Source organism: Mastigoproctus giganteus, chromosome 4, assembly GCF_048544385.1.
Source record: "Mastigoproctus giganteus isolate SK-2022 chromosome 4, ASM4854438v1, whole genome shotgun sequence".
Classification (NCBI taxonomy): domain Eukaryota; kingdom Metazoa; phylum Arthropoda; class Arachnida; order Uropygi; family Thelyphonidae; genus Mastigoproctus; species Mastigoproctus giganteus.
The window spans coordinates 76,303,292-76,317,066 of NC_143578.1; the positions used below are offsets into that span (position 1 = coordinate 76,303,292).

At 36.8% G+C, this 13,775-nt stretch overlaps 1 protein-coding gene across 1 annotated transcript in view; it reads right to left on the bottom strand.

The window, feature by feature from the left end:
- The window catches only part of LOC150086849 (histone lysine demethylase PHF8-like), a 445,826-nt gene that overhangs the window by 34,152 nt on the left and 397,899 nt on the right, over window positions 1-13,775 (bottom strand). The window contains exon 19 of the mRNA XM_090371623.1: window positions 6,345-6,486. Within this exon, the coding sequence (XP_090227749.1) occupies window positions 6,345-6,486 (142 nt within the window). The remainder of the gene's footprint in view (window positions 1-6,344; window positions 6,487-13,775) is intronic.

Here is a 13,775-nt window from a genome sequence, read left to right on the forward strand (position 1 = left end):
CATTATAAAATCAATGAGTCAACGGTACGATCAATTAAGAAATCGGAAGAAAAAATCTGCCGTAGTGTCCGTGAAACCGCGCTAATTGCTTCAAAAATTTGCTCTGTAACTCGTGATGTTAAATTAAAAAAAATGGAAAAGCTTTAAATCTGTGGATAAAAGACTGAATTCAAAATAAATTTCCGTTAAGTTCACTCATCATTCGTGAAAAGGCAAAACTTCTTTATCAACACTTTAGCGAAACTGGTGATAGCGCTGGCGGGATGTTTTTTTGCTAGCAAAGGCGCTGATTTGAAAGATTTGTTTGAAATTTCTAATAAATATTACATTTAATATTAAATTGTTTCTTATTTTCATTTCGATGCTATATGCTTGTATTTCACTATGTACTGTCATGTACAGTCTTATTATGAAGGTACATATAATACATACATAGACAAAATTTTAGACTATGTTTTTCTTATATATTTCATACTTTGGAACGGAACCCCTTTATTACTATGGGAGCCATAACTCAGTATTCGCGTTTTCTGTATTCGCGACATTTCTCAGGAACGTAACCCCCGCGAATAGCGAGGGTTTACTGTATAACTATAAATTTGGAACAGGAGCTTTGATCCATTTCAAAATTTAGTGCTTATATAGAATATTTTAGAAATCTTGTAACAAATTTTCAATGGGTTGGCTATTTTGTTATAAATCATGAATTATTACTATTTGCTAATGCACCTGAAATGAAATGCACAGTGCACATCACCTAACTTGTTTTTTATTCCTATTTGGCTTGCCATACACTTACTTTATATATTCTAGTTATGTTTCTGCAACATGTGGTATTTAATATTTTGGCAGCCACCAACCAGCCTTGTATTTCCAGAATAAATCAAATGCTAAATCACTGGTATTAGATTAGGTGTGTTAAGGGCCAAAGCAACTATGGCTATGAGAAATCAGTATATTATGCTGTAATTATTGGTCAGTTTGCTGTATGAAAAACCAGACATCCCTTGTCTGAGACTAAAAGTGGAAACATTATTATCACATCACGGGACTCTCGTCATGTTGCTGTTTAGTGTAAACTGTGAAGTCGGTTGGAGAAGAAGCATCACTGTAACGTAGGGTGACCCGTGCTTTAATTCGTTTAATTTTATTGCAAGAGTATAAACACTAAAGGAAACTTTTTATAAATATTAACATCAACTGTTTTACATAATTGTTTATAATACATATTCAATAAACCTGATTTATTTTATCAAAAAGAAAATATTTACCTTGCAATACTTTTCATTTGAGTGAATTTGCGTAAAATTCTTTGCATGACATATTGTGATTGGTTTTCGGCAACAGTTCTCCTTCAACATTCTTATTTCTATCCTTTTTCCAAGCGTTAAACATTGAGCTAAATACTCGCTCACTCATTGCATTTGAGTGAGGCAAAGCAAAAACAAAATTAATATTTTTTTCTGTATTACGTACTTCGTATACATCTAAAATTTTTATCCAAACATCTGTGGTATTTTTGAGGTCTTTTGTTGCAATATTTTTATGGAATGATTTCAACAGAACATATTCTTCATACAGCAAATCGATATTGATATTGGGAATTTTAAATTAAAAAAAGTTTATTGCCTGAGCCTTAAGCCATTACAACAAAATAAAAAAGAAGTCAAGTAGAATGTAAAAGGTTGCAAAGTAAGCATAATATAAATATTCTATAACCCTCTTTGTAAATAGGATAGAATGTTGTTTTTTTTGAGTCTTTAATTAAGGGTGCATTTCAACAACAATTTTATCGTCAGTTAATTCTTTCTTCCTAAATAATCATCTCAACAGGTTGTTTTATGATTTCTGCTTTTTTCAAATGTTAAAAAAGTGTATCTTGGAAATTTTATTATAATTCCAAAAGGGGTACGTCTGGCAACCTGTAATGTAAATATGTCATTCTCTTTGAGGAAAGCTGAAGTGAAATGATTTGCCACAGTTCATCCTCCTCTTCAGATTTTGAAAATGCATGTGCTTCTCTTATAGCCAAGAAAACAAAAGAGTACGCAATGGATACAGGATATCAACTGGAAGAGAACAAAAAAAGGCAAATTCCATCATTTACTGCAGGACTTCAGGATTTAGATGATGAAAATTGTTTCAAGATGTACTTACAGATGAATAAAGAAGAATTTAATTTCCTATATAATCCAAGGATGACATTCAAGGGCAAAATACACAATTTTGAAATTCCATCAGTGCTAAGGAAAAATTAGTTGTATGTTTAAGGAAAGTTGAAATACTGCAAGTTTAATTTTGAATAAGGATTTATTCTGTCAAAATACGAAAGAAAAATTTTTAATGAAATTTAATTACAACAAAAAACTACTTCTCAACCCTAAAAATTGGACTTTTAAGAAATCGTTATGAGTTGTGCAAATTGAAATGATTGACTTGTTTGTCCTTTCAATTTGTTAATTGTAATACTGTTGGTCTATTTTCCTCCTTTGGCCATTTTTGAGCGTCCCTGTGAATGGACATTTGTGCTGAGTATGCCAAGTAAGCCAAGTGAAGGGTGCTTCGGAATAGGCACAGGAGCAACGTCCTTGATGTTGTTGTTATTTGTTTTCGGATATTCTTACTTGTGCACCCAAAACAGATTATTTACTTGTAATTTCATTTTCTATTAGCATTTCCTCCATTTACCTCTTGTCACGGGGTCACGCCTAACGAAATTTCTGTTCGAACGGAAAAATCTGAGTTCCTGACAATGTCATTCGGCCTTGAAGCCCAATGTGTTATCTTGTGAATACAGCCAATGACAACAGTGCATCTCCGAGCAATAAGCTAATTGGTGAGTATAGCCCCTCACACTTGACATTAGACATGTATACAAGTGAAGTCTCGTGAAGTGATAATAGTGTGTTTCCGCCCTAAGAGCCACATTGTGGAAAAAAGTCCATATTGCATGTGTCCACTTGGTGTGGGAGGATGGTGATTACCCACTGTGCTACTCATGAGGGGTGGATTATTGAATACTGTAGTTAGGATTACTAAAATTATGGAACTCGAAGTAGCTTAAAGTTTCTTATATGTAATTTGCTTCCAAAGGAGGCCTTGCTAATCCTTTTTTGTCTAGGGCCTCTGATTCACTAAATGAAAGGCCTCTGATTCACTAAATTCCGTAGCCAGGTGGGAAGGAGCAGTAGTGCATAACACACGCTTCTTGATTAGATCAGGGTTTGAGCCCGTCACCACCAAATACGGAGGATGCGGAAAGGTCAGGGAATGACAACTGTATATCCTGGAGCAATATGGCCTTAGTTGCTAATGCTCCAAATAACAAACAAACAACTGTCAGATCACTAAATGAATGCATATTAATTTATTTAAAGATATGAAGTCAATTTGTAAAATAATGAAGGCTAACTTTAAAAATCCATATACCTTTACATATTACTATTATTATTATAGGTATATGATATAAAAGAAGTTATTTAACATGAACATAAAACATTAAAATTATTTGTTCTTTCCATTCTCAGAGGATTTTTATTTAAAACTTTTTGGCCCAGAAGACTGTTTTCCTCACAATTTTATATGTTAGTAAATTTTTTTATTATTTTTTTTATTTTTGTGATCCTTAACTTATTTTCAAATTCACAAAAGGATCACATCAAGTTCACACACTACTGTTCCAGATAACTGAAAACACTCGCACATATACACTGAACGACAATAAGATTACAAATTCATATATCTGAGTTCAACTCATGCTGGTTAATATAACTGAAATAGAGAGCATATGCAATCCATTAACAAACAAAAGGAAGGCATGATTGAGTTGACATTTCACGCCACGGAAAACAATAAGTTTTTCCTAAATTGCTTATGGATGAATGACTGTCTACACAAAACTCAGCGCAGCTTCATAATGCTGAGAAGGTCTGTTAACCACTCCTCTTTACCAGTTCTAATGATAGTTATAAAAAAAAAAAAACGGCCGCTGCCTTTATGGATGAGTTTTTTAATTGGTTTATGGCATACATTCATGGCATTGTTCAAGGTTTAGGCCTAAATGGTTATCAAATGAACTAATGAGACTCGTGACAGAGAAGAAAAATGCATGGGATGCATATAAATTATCAAGCGACTCAGAAGTCTAGCAGATATAAGCTAGTCTGTAATCAGGTCACAAAGGTGGTTAGGCAGGCGAAGGCAGATTACGAGAAATCTTTGGCAAAAGATGCTAAGAAAAACAACAAGGATTTCGTTACTTATATAAAAACTCTAAAAGGAAGGGGATGAATCTGATTGGTCCACTTGATATTGATAGTTCCACTGTTGATGATCCTGCTCAGATAGCAAACAAACTGAATGAGTATTTTGCATTGACATTCACACATGAGGAGTTATTAAGGTTTGAAATGACAGAAGGTTATCAAATTGTAGCAGGGTGCTTAATGATTTTGTAATAACTGAGAGCAAAGTGGAGGAGAAATTGTTGAAGTTAAACATAAGAAAGGCACCTGGGGTGGATGGGATCTATCCAGTTATATTAAAGGAGGTGGCAAAGCAACTAAGCAAACCGATAATTTTGAGAGCATCCTTGGACTCAGGGGAGGTCCCCATGGACTGGAGATGTGCAAATGTATCCCCAATTCGCAAAGGGGAATCGAAGGGTGACACGAGTAATTACAGACCAGTTAGTTTAATTTCTGTTACGGGTAAAATAATGGAGTCACTGGTTAAAGATGCATTGCAGGATCATCTAGACAAGACTGCAGCAATAATTCAGACACAGCATGGGTTTGTTAAGGGAAAGCTTGTCTGACAAATTTGATTGGTTATTATGATGTGGTTACAAAGGAACAGGATACAAAAAATAATTTCGATATCATATATTTCGATTTCAGGAAAGCTTTTGACACTGTTGTGCATGGAAGACTAGTGTACAAATTGGAGCAGAATGTTATTAGTGGAGTCCCACAGGGTTCGGTGTTGGGTCCTCTGTTGTTTTCTATATTTATCTTTGATACTGATGAAGGTATATCAGGCTTAGTGTCGAAGTTTGCAGATGATACAAAGGTTGGCAGGGTTGTTAATGACAGTGTGCTACTGCAACAGGATCTAGATAATTTGGGCAGATGGGCTAAGAAGTGGCAACTGAAGTTTAACCTTGACAAATGCAAAGTACTGCATATAGGTAGAAGTAATCCCAGAGAAATGTACCAACTGTGTGGTACTACACTTAAGTGGTAGAAAATGAAAAAGACCTGTGAGTAATTGTGCAGTCAGATATGAAGTTTTTTGAGCAATGCAGACAGGCTGCCAGGGCAGGTCATGGGGTTTTGTCAATGATATATAGGAATTTTGCTAGCAGGGAAAAGCAGATGATTGTCCCACTGTATAAGGCAATGGTCAGGCCATGCCTTCAGTACTGTGTACAGGTCTGGAGGCCTCATTTTAGGAAGGATGTAGATTTGCTTGAGCGTGTACAGAGAAGGGCAACAAGATTGGTGAGGGGAATGAAGGGATCCTCTTATCAAGAGAGTCTTAAGTTCTGCAAATTGCAGTGGCTGGAGACTAGGCACCTGTGCGGTGATCTGATTGAGGTGTATAGGGCCTTGAATGGGTTGAGCACGCTGAATTCTGATGGGATCCTTCCGCTTGTTCAGATTACGAACCTAAGGGGGCATAAATTCAAATTAAGAAAAGACAGAGGTAGAATAGATGTGCGGAAATTTGCCTTTAGCCAGTGGATGGTTAATTGCTGGAACACACTTCCATCTGTCATTGTGGAAGTTGATAGGTTAAATAAATTTAAGGAGGAACTGGACAGGCATTTGGAGGGAATGGTGTGATTTTTTTTTGGCTGATGCTGCATAAGCTCATACACCTGCTTTCTTGTATCACATGCCACTACTACTACTACATTGTTGGCATTATGAATTATTCAATTTTATTCATTTAATATAATTTAGTGTAATTGTACTGTCCATTCACTGAATATTGTTCACTTAAAATCGGTTCCAACTGCTTTCCAAGAACATGTCACAGTGTAGATTTAATGTTTTAAATTTTTATTTCTTAATTTGTGACAATAAGAAATGATTTGTACATCAATTTAAGTTTTAAGTTGCCGATTAATTTATAAGTTTAGTCATCCATTATTTGAAAAACTGGTCCTTTTAATTGTATATTCTTGACTCTTCCCTTTTGTTATTAAGGATTTCATGTTATCTAAACAATTATATAAACTGCTGCAAGTTGAACCAAGATATGTGAAATCATAAAATAATTCGATAAATGATATCTATATAAAAGGTTAAAATAATGGGTTTTAAAAAATTATTCCTTACTTTTATTTAATGAAATATCTATTGGATATTGTCTTTTCAGCCCATTTCCACTAGATGTAGAAGGCCCTGGTTGGGGTTCTAAAAATCCCTCCTTGGATTTTGTCTGTATAGGTTTTTTCCTATGATACTGTCGTTTAGGAGGCTGACAAAAACAAGAGTAAAAACTGAATCAAGTGCAGAGTTCATGAAACTATAATTTTCAGACATCAAAAATATCAAAGAATGAGGAAAAAACTGAATGTGCAAATAAAACTACAAACACAAGAACAGATTTACTTGACACAGTGCCCTCCTTTTCTAATGACAGTAAAACAACGCTTTTTTTGTAAGTTAAAGTGCTATACTATCCAAGTGATAAGATGCGTTGGATCATATGATGCATTCATAAATATATTTTCTTGGATATAACTGAAATTCAAAAGTGCTTACTAAACAAAATGTCAGCGTACAACATAGGTTTTACACAGAACTCCAAGGTGCCTCCGTAGCCAGGTGGGCAGAAGCAGCAGTGCGTAGCACATGCTTCTTGATTAGACCGGGGTCCGAGTCCGTGACTACCAAATACGGAGAATGCGGAAAGGTCAGGGAATGGCTATATCCCAGGAGCAATATGTCCTTAGTTGCTAATGCTCCCAAAAAAAAAAAAAAAAAAAAAACAAATAACAATAACAACAGAACTCCAAAAATGGGTCATCACTACTGTTTTAGTCCAAGCTTTCACTTGCTTCAAAGAGTATTTCTTCACCATCAAGGGTACCGTTAATTCCACATTTTGCAAAAGATTTGGCAGCTGTGTCATGTTTCATTAATTCCGATGAATTTTCTATACATTTGCATATGAAACTGTTGGCTGCTTCATTTAAACTGATGCATGTAAAATTGTGGTTTGGTGCTTCCATCCATTTGAACCACTCCTCACACACAAATGCTATAAAGGATGTTCAGTGGCTGCAATATGCATGAATGGCTCATGCATACCTGTCCCAATAAACACTCATTTCGTTGATTATTTCTATGCACAAAGCCACTGAGGAGTAACAGAGGAGGGTCCATATGGATGAATGGATTGAAAATAACACAAATAAGAGGTGCTACCCAAAAGTTCCCGAAATGTATTTTAAAATAAATTAGACCTTACCCTGGGTCTTATTCGCCACCGTCACCTTCAAAGTAGTTCCCTTGAGAGCGTAAACGCCAATCCCAGCACTTCTCCCATGATTGGAATGCGCCCTGAAAGTCTTTCTTTGTCACAGTGTTCAGCAGTGCCTGCGATTTGGTTTGGATATCCTCTACGCTATCAAATCTTTGATTCTTCAGCTCTTTTCATTCTTGTAAGTTAGAGGAAGAAGTCACAGGGGAGGGGGGAAGATAATTGTCCCTTTGTTGGATGCCAAAAACTGCACCACAGTGATAGATGTGTGGGCCGGCACATTGTCATGATGAAGGACCCAGTTCTTTGTGCGCCACTTCCCTGGACATTTCCTCCTGACGGCTTCCCTTAACTGTCCCAGGATGTCACAGTAGAGCTTTGCATTGACGGTCTGGCTAGGAGGGACGAATTCCTTATGGATAATAATGTTCCTGCCAATGTCCAAAAAACAGATTAGCATGGGCTTCACATTGCTCTTGACTTGTTGAGTTTTCTTTGGTCGGGGCAATCATCTTCTAATAGGATGATTGTTGCTTGGTTTCTGGTTCATACCCATATATCCAACTCTCACCACCAGTGATGACTGCAGAAAGGAAGTTTTGATCACTCCTGGCCTGTTCTTGAAGATCTCTGTTAACTTCCACGCGATGCTGACTTTGACCTTCACAGTAACTGTGGCATGAATTTGGCTGCAATCCTTCTCATGTTCAACTTGTCTGACAAAATCTGCTGAAACGTGCCGTATGATAGTCCCACAATGCCACAATTGTCGTGGATGTGGATGGTGCACTTGCGGTCTTCACAGATCACCGCCTGAACTTTTGTGATATTTTCCGGGGTGGTGCTTGATGATGGACACCCTGAGCAATCATCATCAACCGACATTCGACTGTTTTTGAAACAGTTATACCAGTAGTAGGTCTGCGTCTGGCCTAAAGCTATTTTGTTATTTGTTATTTTGGTTTTTTTTTTTTTTTTTTAGGAGCATTAGCAACTAAGGCCATATTGCTCCGGGAATATGCGGTGGTCATTTCACGACCTTTCCGCATCGTCCGTATTTGGTGGTGACGGGCTCGAACCCCGGTCTAATCAAGAAGCGTGTGCTACGCACTGCTGTTCCTTCCCACCTGGCTACGGAGGCGCTGGCCTAAAGCATTGTCACCAAAAGCTTGTTTCAACTTCTTATGGGTTTCTGCTGCTGTATCATTAAGAAGGAAACAAAACTTGATGCAAGCACATTGCCTTCTCACATCAGCCATTGCAACAATCACGAACTATGCAAAACATTGCCAAATAACTGCGCATAAATATTCAATGACTCTATCCAGTCCAACGGCATGTGGCACACTGATTCACAAAAAATGTATGTTACCTAGCACTACAAGTCCGTAATAGACGTAGTTCCCGTGCAACATTCAAATTTCGGGAACATTTGGGTGGCATCTCGTATTAACATTAGTTTTAGTTTTTAGTGTTAGATTAAACATAGGCATATATATTACTACTAAATTGCACCTTTGGACACACCTAGCGTTAGTCAGCCTGTAATCCAACCGAACAGTTAATCTAATCTCTCATAATTCCTATAATATCAATAATTTAAAAATTATACTTCATATCAAATTTCATATGCATATAATGACTAATTGTATACTACAGTGATAACATTAAAACTACATATAAATAGCCTAAATTGATATCCTGAAAGAGGCCTCTGAGGTCGGGAAAACTCATGTCTAAGAATATATAAATTCATACACCGACCATTGAATAAAATTTAAAATTTAATATGACTACAATCTTTACAAAAAAAAAAAAAAAAAAAAAAAATATTTACAATAAACTATTACGGAATGCTAAAAACTGTAATAAAAAAGATCATTTACAATAAAATTTGCTAAAATATAAAACATTAAAAGCGCTAAAAATCTGAAGCTTTCGGGAGCATCAGCTCCCTTCTTCAACAGTGATATAACTTCCTGCAACATCTCCTTAAGTAGCAGGCTCACGGTACCTCCACACGTGGTATTTCTCCACGTGGTTCAATCGGCACATGGTCAGAACTGGAAGCGGAAATGTCTAGGGAACGTGGCAAAGAAAATCGTTCATCCGACCTTAATATAATTGTTTCAAAGATAGGATTAATACGTATACCTCTATCTCTGTTTATTGTATTCCTACTGGATGAACTAATCCGTAAACCCTCGAGCCATTTACGCTCCCAGTATCCATGTGCACGATCCAAAATAATAGCGTCCTCCGGGGAGATTTGATGCTGCTTCTCCCAAAAATGTTCGGCCACAGCAGACTTGTTGTATTCAGCGGTTCTTATGGCATTTAAATGTTCCCCCAGACGATCCCTGAGCCGTCGTTTTGTTTCCCCCACATAACACTCCCCACAATAAACCACTCCACTACTAAGATCTTTTGGTATGCGGTCTTTGACCTGAGACACAGCTGTGCACAGCCTCCGCCCAGGAAGCTGTACACAGCGTGTCCCATAACCCCGTAAAATTCTTGCCAGATGTTCAGTAAGGCCCGGATAGTAGGGGATGTATGCGGTGGCTACCGGAACGAACGACTCCCTACGTTCGGACACTCCTCTATTATATCTATCCAGGATCCTCTGGGGGTATCCGCACTTTCTAAGTTCTGCCGTGACACGATTAATTTCTTTTTCTTTATCCTCAGAAGTGGTACAGTGTGATCTTACTCTGTCAAATAAAGCTTTTGCAACACTATTCTTATATTGTCCAGCTTGTGCTGAATTGAAATGGGTGTATTGACCTCTACACATGGGTTTTTTAAAAACTGACGTCTTAAGTCTAAAACCCACCCTGGAGATCAATACATCCAAAAATGACAGGGTACCACCCGTTTCCACCTCTGAGGTAAATTGTATAAATTGGGAGAAGCTATTAAGCCAGCAAACGGCATCATCCTCCCTCCCCTTCTGGACCAGGGCAAGGTATCATCAACATATCTTCTCCAATTCCTAATAGGAAACGAACACCCACTAAAAACCCTACTTTCCAACTCCTCCATGGCCAGATTGGCCACGGTGGCACTAATGGGTGAACCCATGGCAGTACCGCGAACCTGCTTATACATAGTTCCTTGAAACAACATGGTAGTACTAGCTAGACATAATTCTACCCCGGTGCAAATGTCTTCCACACCGAGAAGTCATATTAAATTTTAAATTTTATTCAATGGTCGGTGTATGAATTTATATATTCTTAGACATGAGCCTAAATTGAATTATTTTCTAGAGTACTGTGGTATTAAAATTAATTTAAAAGTAAAACTGTTATGGGACATTAATTTCATTTGGTTATTTCTCTGCTCAAAGCCACTGAGGAGTAGCAGAGGAATGTCCATGAGGATTGAATGGATTGATAATGATAATATTAGTTTTTAGCATTAGTTTTAGTTTTTAGTATTAGATTAAACACAGTTATATATATGTTGCTAACTAAATTGCACCTTTAGGCACACCTAAAGGTGAAATTAATCTAAAAATTATACCAAACATATATATATATATAAAAAAGCAATAAAATTAAACTCATAGTCACTTTTTTTTTTTTTTTGAAGCAATAATATGCTCTACAACTGTTTTATTATCACTTTGATTTCACCAACCTTTGGATCTGAATTCTTCAATTTTGGCTTTTGTGTGCTAAAATCTGACAAAAACGGTAGCCTATCACAATGTCTTCCACCTCTGATTTTCAAAGCTATTTTCATGTCTGCAATCTATTAAAAATGTGGTGACTATTAGTTGGAAACACAAATAAGATATGGAAGAACATTCTTGAAAAATTAGAAGCTACTAGGCTTTTTATACCAATTAAGATATACCATCCCAGGTTTAGACATAAATGAATGTCAGATGAACTGATGAGACTGACTTGTAGCAGAGAAGAAAAATGCATGGGATGTATATAAGTTATCAAGTGAGACAGAAAGGTATGGTAGATATAAACTATTCTGTAATTAAGTTACAAAGGACGTTATGAAAGCTAAGGAAGATTATGAGAAATCTCTGGCTAATAATGCCAAGAAAAGCTGCAAAGACTTCTTTATTTATAGGAATAATAGAAGGAAGAGGTTGAATCCCATTGGTCCACTTGATGTCAATGGTTTAACTGTTGATGATCCTGCTCAGATTGCTGACAAATTGAATACGTAATTTGCATCTACAGTCACACATGGGGAGTTCTTTAGGGAGGAGAATGCCTGAAGTTGATCAAAATCTAACAGGAAGCTAAATGGTTTTTGATAACTGAGAGGAAAGTGGAAACGAAACTGTTGAAGCATAATATAAAAAAGCACCCAGGGTGAATGGGATCTATCCAATCATATTAAGGGAGGCAGCAAAGGAGATAAGCAAACACTCAGTCATAATTAAGCAACTTTGGATTTAGGAGAGGTCCCTATGAGATGTGTAAATATATCCCCAATTCACAAATGGGGAATCAAAAAGGTGATACAAGTAATTACAGACATATTAGATTAACTTCTGTTATCTAATAGGTCTGTAATTATCTAACAGTGGAATCTGGTTATAGAAGTAATGCAAGGGCCATCTAGACAGGAATGCAATTATACTGAAGTCACAGAATGGGTTTGTTAAGGGGCGATTTTATTACTGCATAATAATATCTAATCAGATTGGATATTATTATGTAGTAACCAAGGAACTGGATGCAAAAAATAATTCTGATATCATAAACTTGGATTTCAGGAAAGCTTTTGATATGCTGCACATAAAAGACTGCTGTTCAAATTGGAGCAGTGTGGCATTAAGGAAAAGTTACCACAATGCATAAAGGGATGGGTGAGTGGGAAAAGACAGAGAGTAGTTATCAATAGACACTGCTCTTTGTGGAAAATTTTATTAGTGTTGTCCCATAGGGTTCGGCTGAACCCACTGTTGCTTTCTCTGTTTATTAATGATACTGATGAGGTTTAATTTAAATATCAGGTTTAAATATCAAGTTTACAGATCATACAAAGGTTGGCAGAGTGGTTAATGACCATAAAGAAGGTATGCTACTCCAACAAGATCTAGAAAAATTAGGCAGATGGGCTGAGAAATGGCAACTGAAGTGTAACATTGACAAACCCAAAGGTACTGCTTATTGGTAGCAGTAATCCCATCAACTGTGTGGTATTACGCTGAGGATAGTGAAGAATGAATGGAACCTCAGTGTACCAGTGCAATTCTGTTGTGAAGTTCTGTGAGCAGTGCAGACAGGCTACCGGGCAGCTCATGGGGTTATGTCAATGATATTCGTGAATTTTGAGAGCAGGAACAAGGAGGTGATTAGCCCACTGTATAAATCAATTGTCAGGTCAACATCTTGAATACTGTACACAGGTCTAGAGTCTCATTTTAAGAAGGATGTAGACTGCTGCAACAGGCACAGAGACATTGGTGGGCAACAAGATTGGTGACGGGAACAAAGGGGTGCTCTTACCAAGAAAGGCTTCAGTTCTGCAAACTGTAGTGTCTGGAGACTAGGCACCTGGAAGGTGATCTGACTGTTTAAGGCTTTGAATGGCTTGAGCAAAACTCAATGCTGATGGGATTCTTCCTCTTGCTCTGACTACAGCCATGAGGGGGCATAAATTTCCAATTTTCAAATTGAGGAAGGATGGTTACAGGATGTTGGAGGTTTGCCTTCAGCCAGCAGTTGATTGTTGGAACCAACTTCCATCTGCTTTTATGGAAGTGGGAAGTTTGAATAAATTCAAGGAAGAACTAGACAAATTATTGGAGGGGATAGGCAGGTGATGTGGGATTTTTTATTTTTTTTGGCTGATGTTATATAAGCTTGTTTTCTTACATCATATATCTCTACTAATAATATATAATAAATTTTGAGACAATTTGTTTGCATTATTTGAAATATATCTGAATAACATTAGAAAAATGTAGAGTTATGTGTGTACTCCTCAGAGCCAACGCATGGGAAATGCAAATTCATACATAGTCAATAAAGGGGTTAATATATTACCATTCTTGATACAGATAATATCATTCTTTTAACTGAAATTACAGTAAACCCCCGCTATTTGCGGGGGTTACGTTCCTGAGAAATGTCGCGAATACCGAAAACGCGAATACTGAGTTATGGTTCCCATAGTAATAAAGGGGTTCCGTTGCAAAGTATGAAATATATAAGAAATACTAGTCTAAAATTTTGTCTATGTATTATATGTACCTTCATAATATGACTATGTACATAGTGAAATGCAAGCATATGGCATCG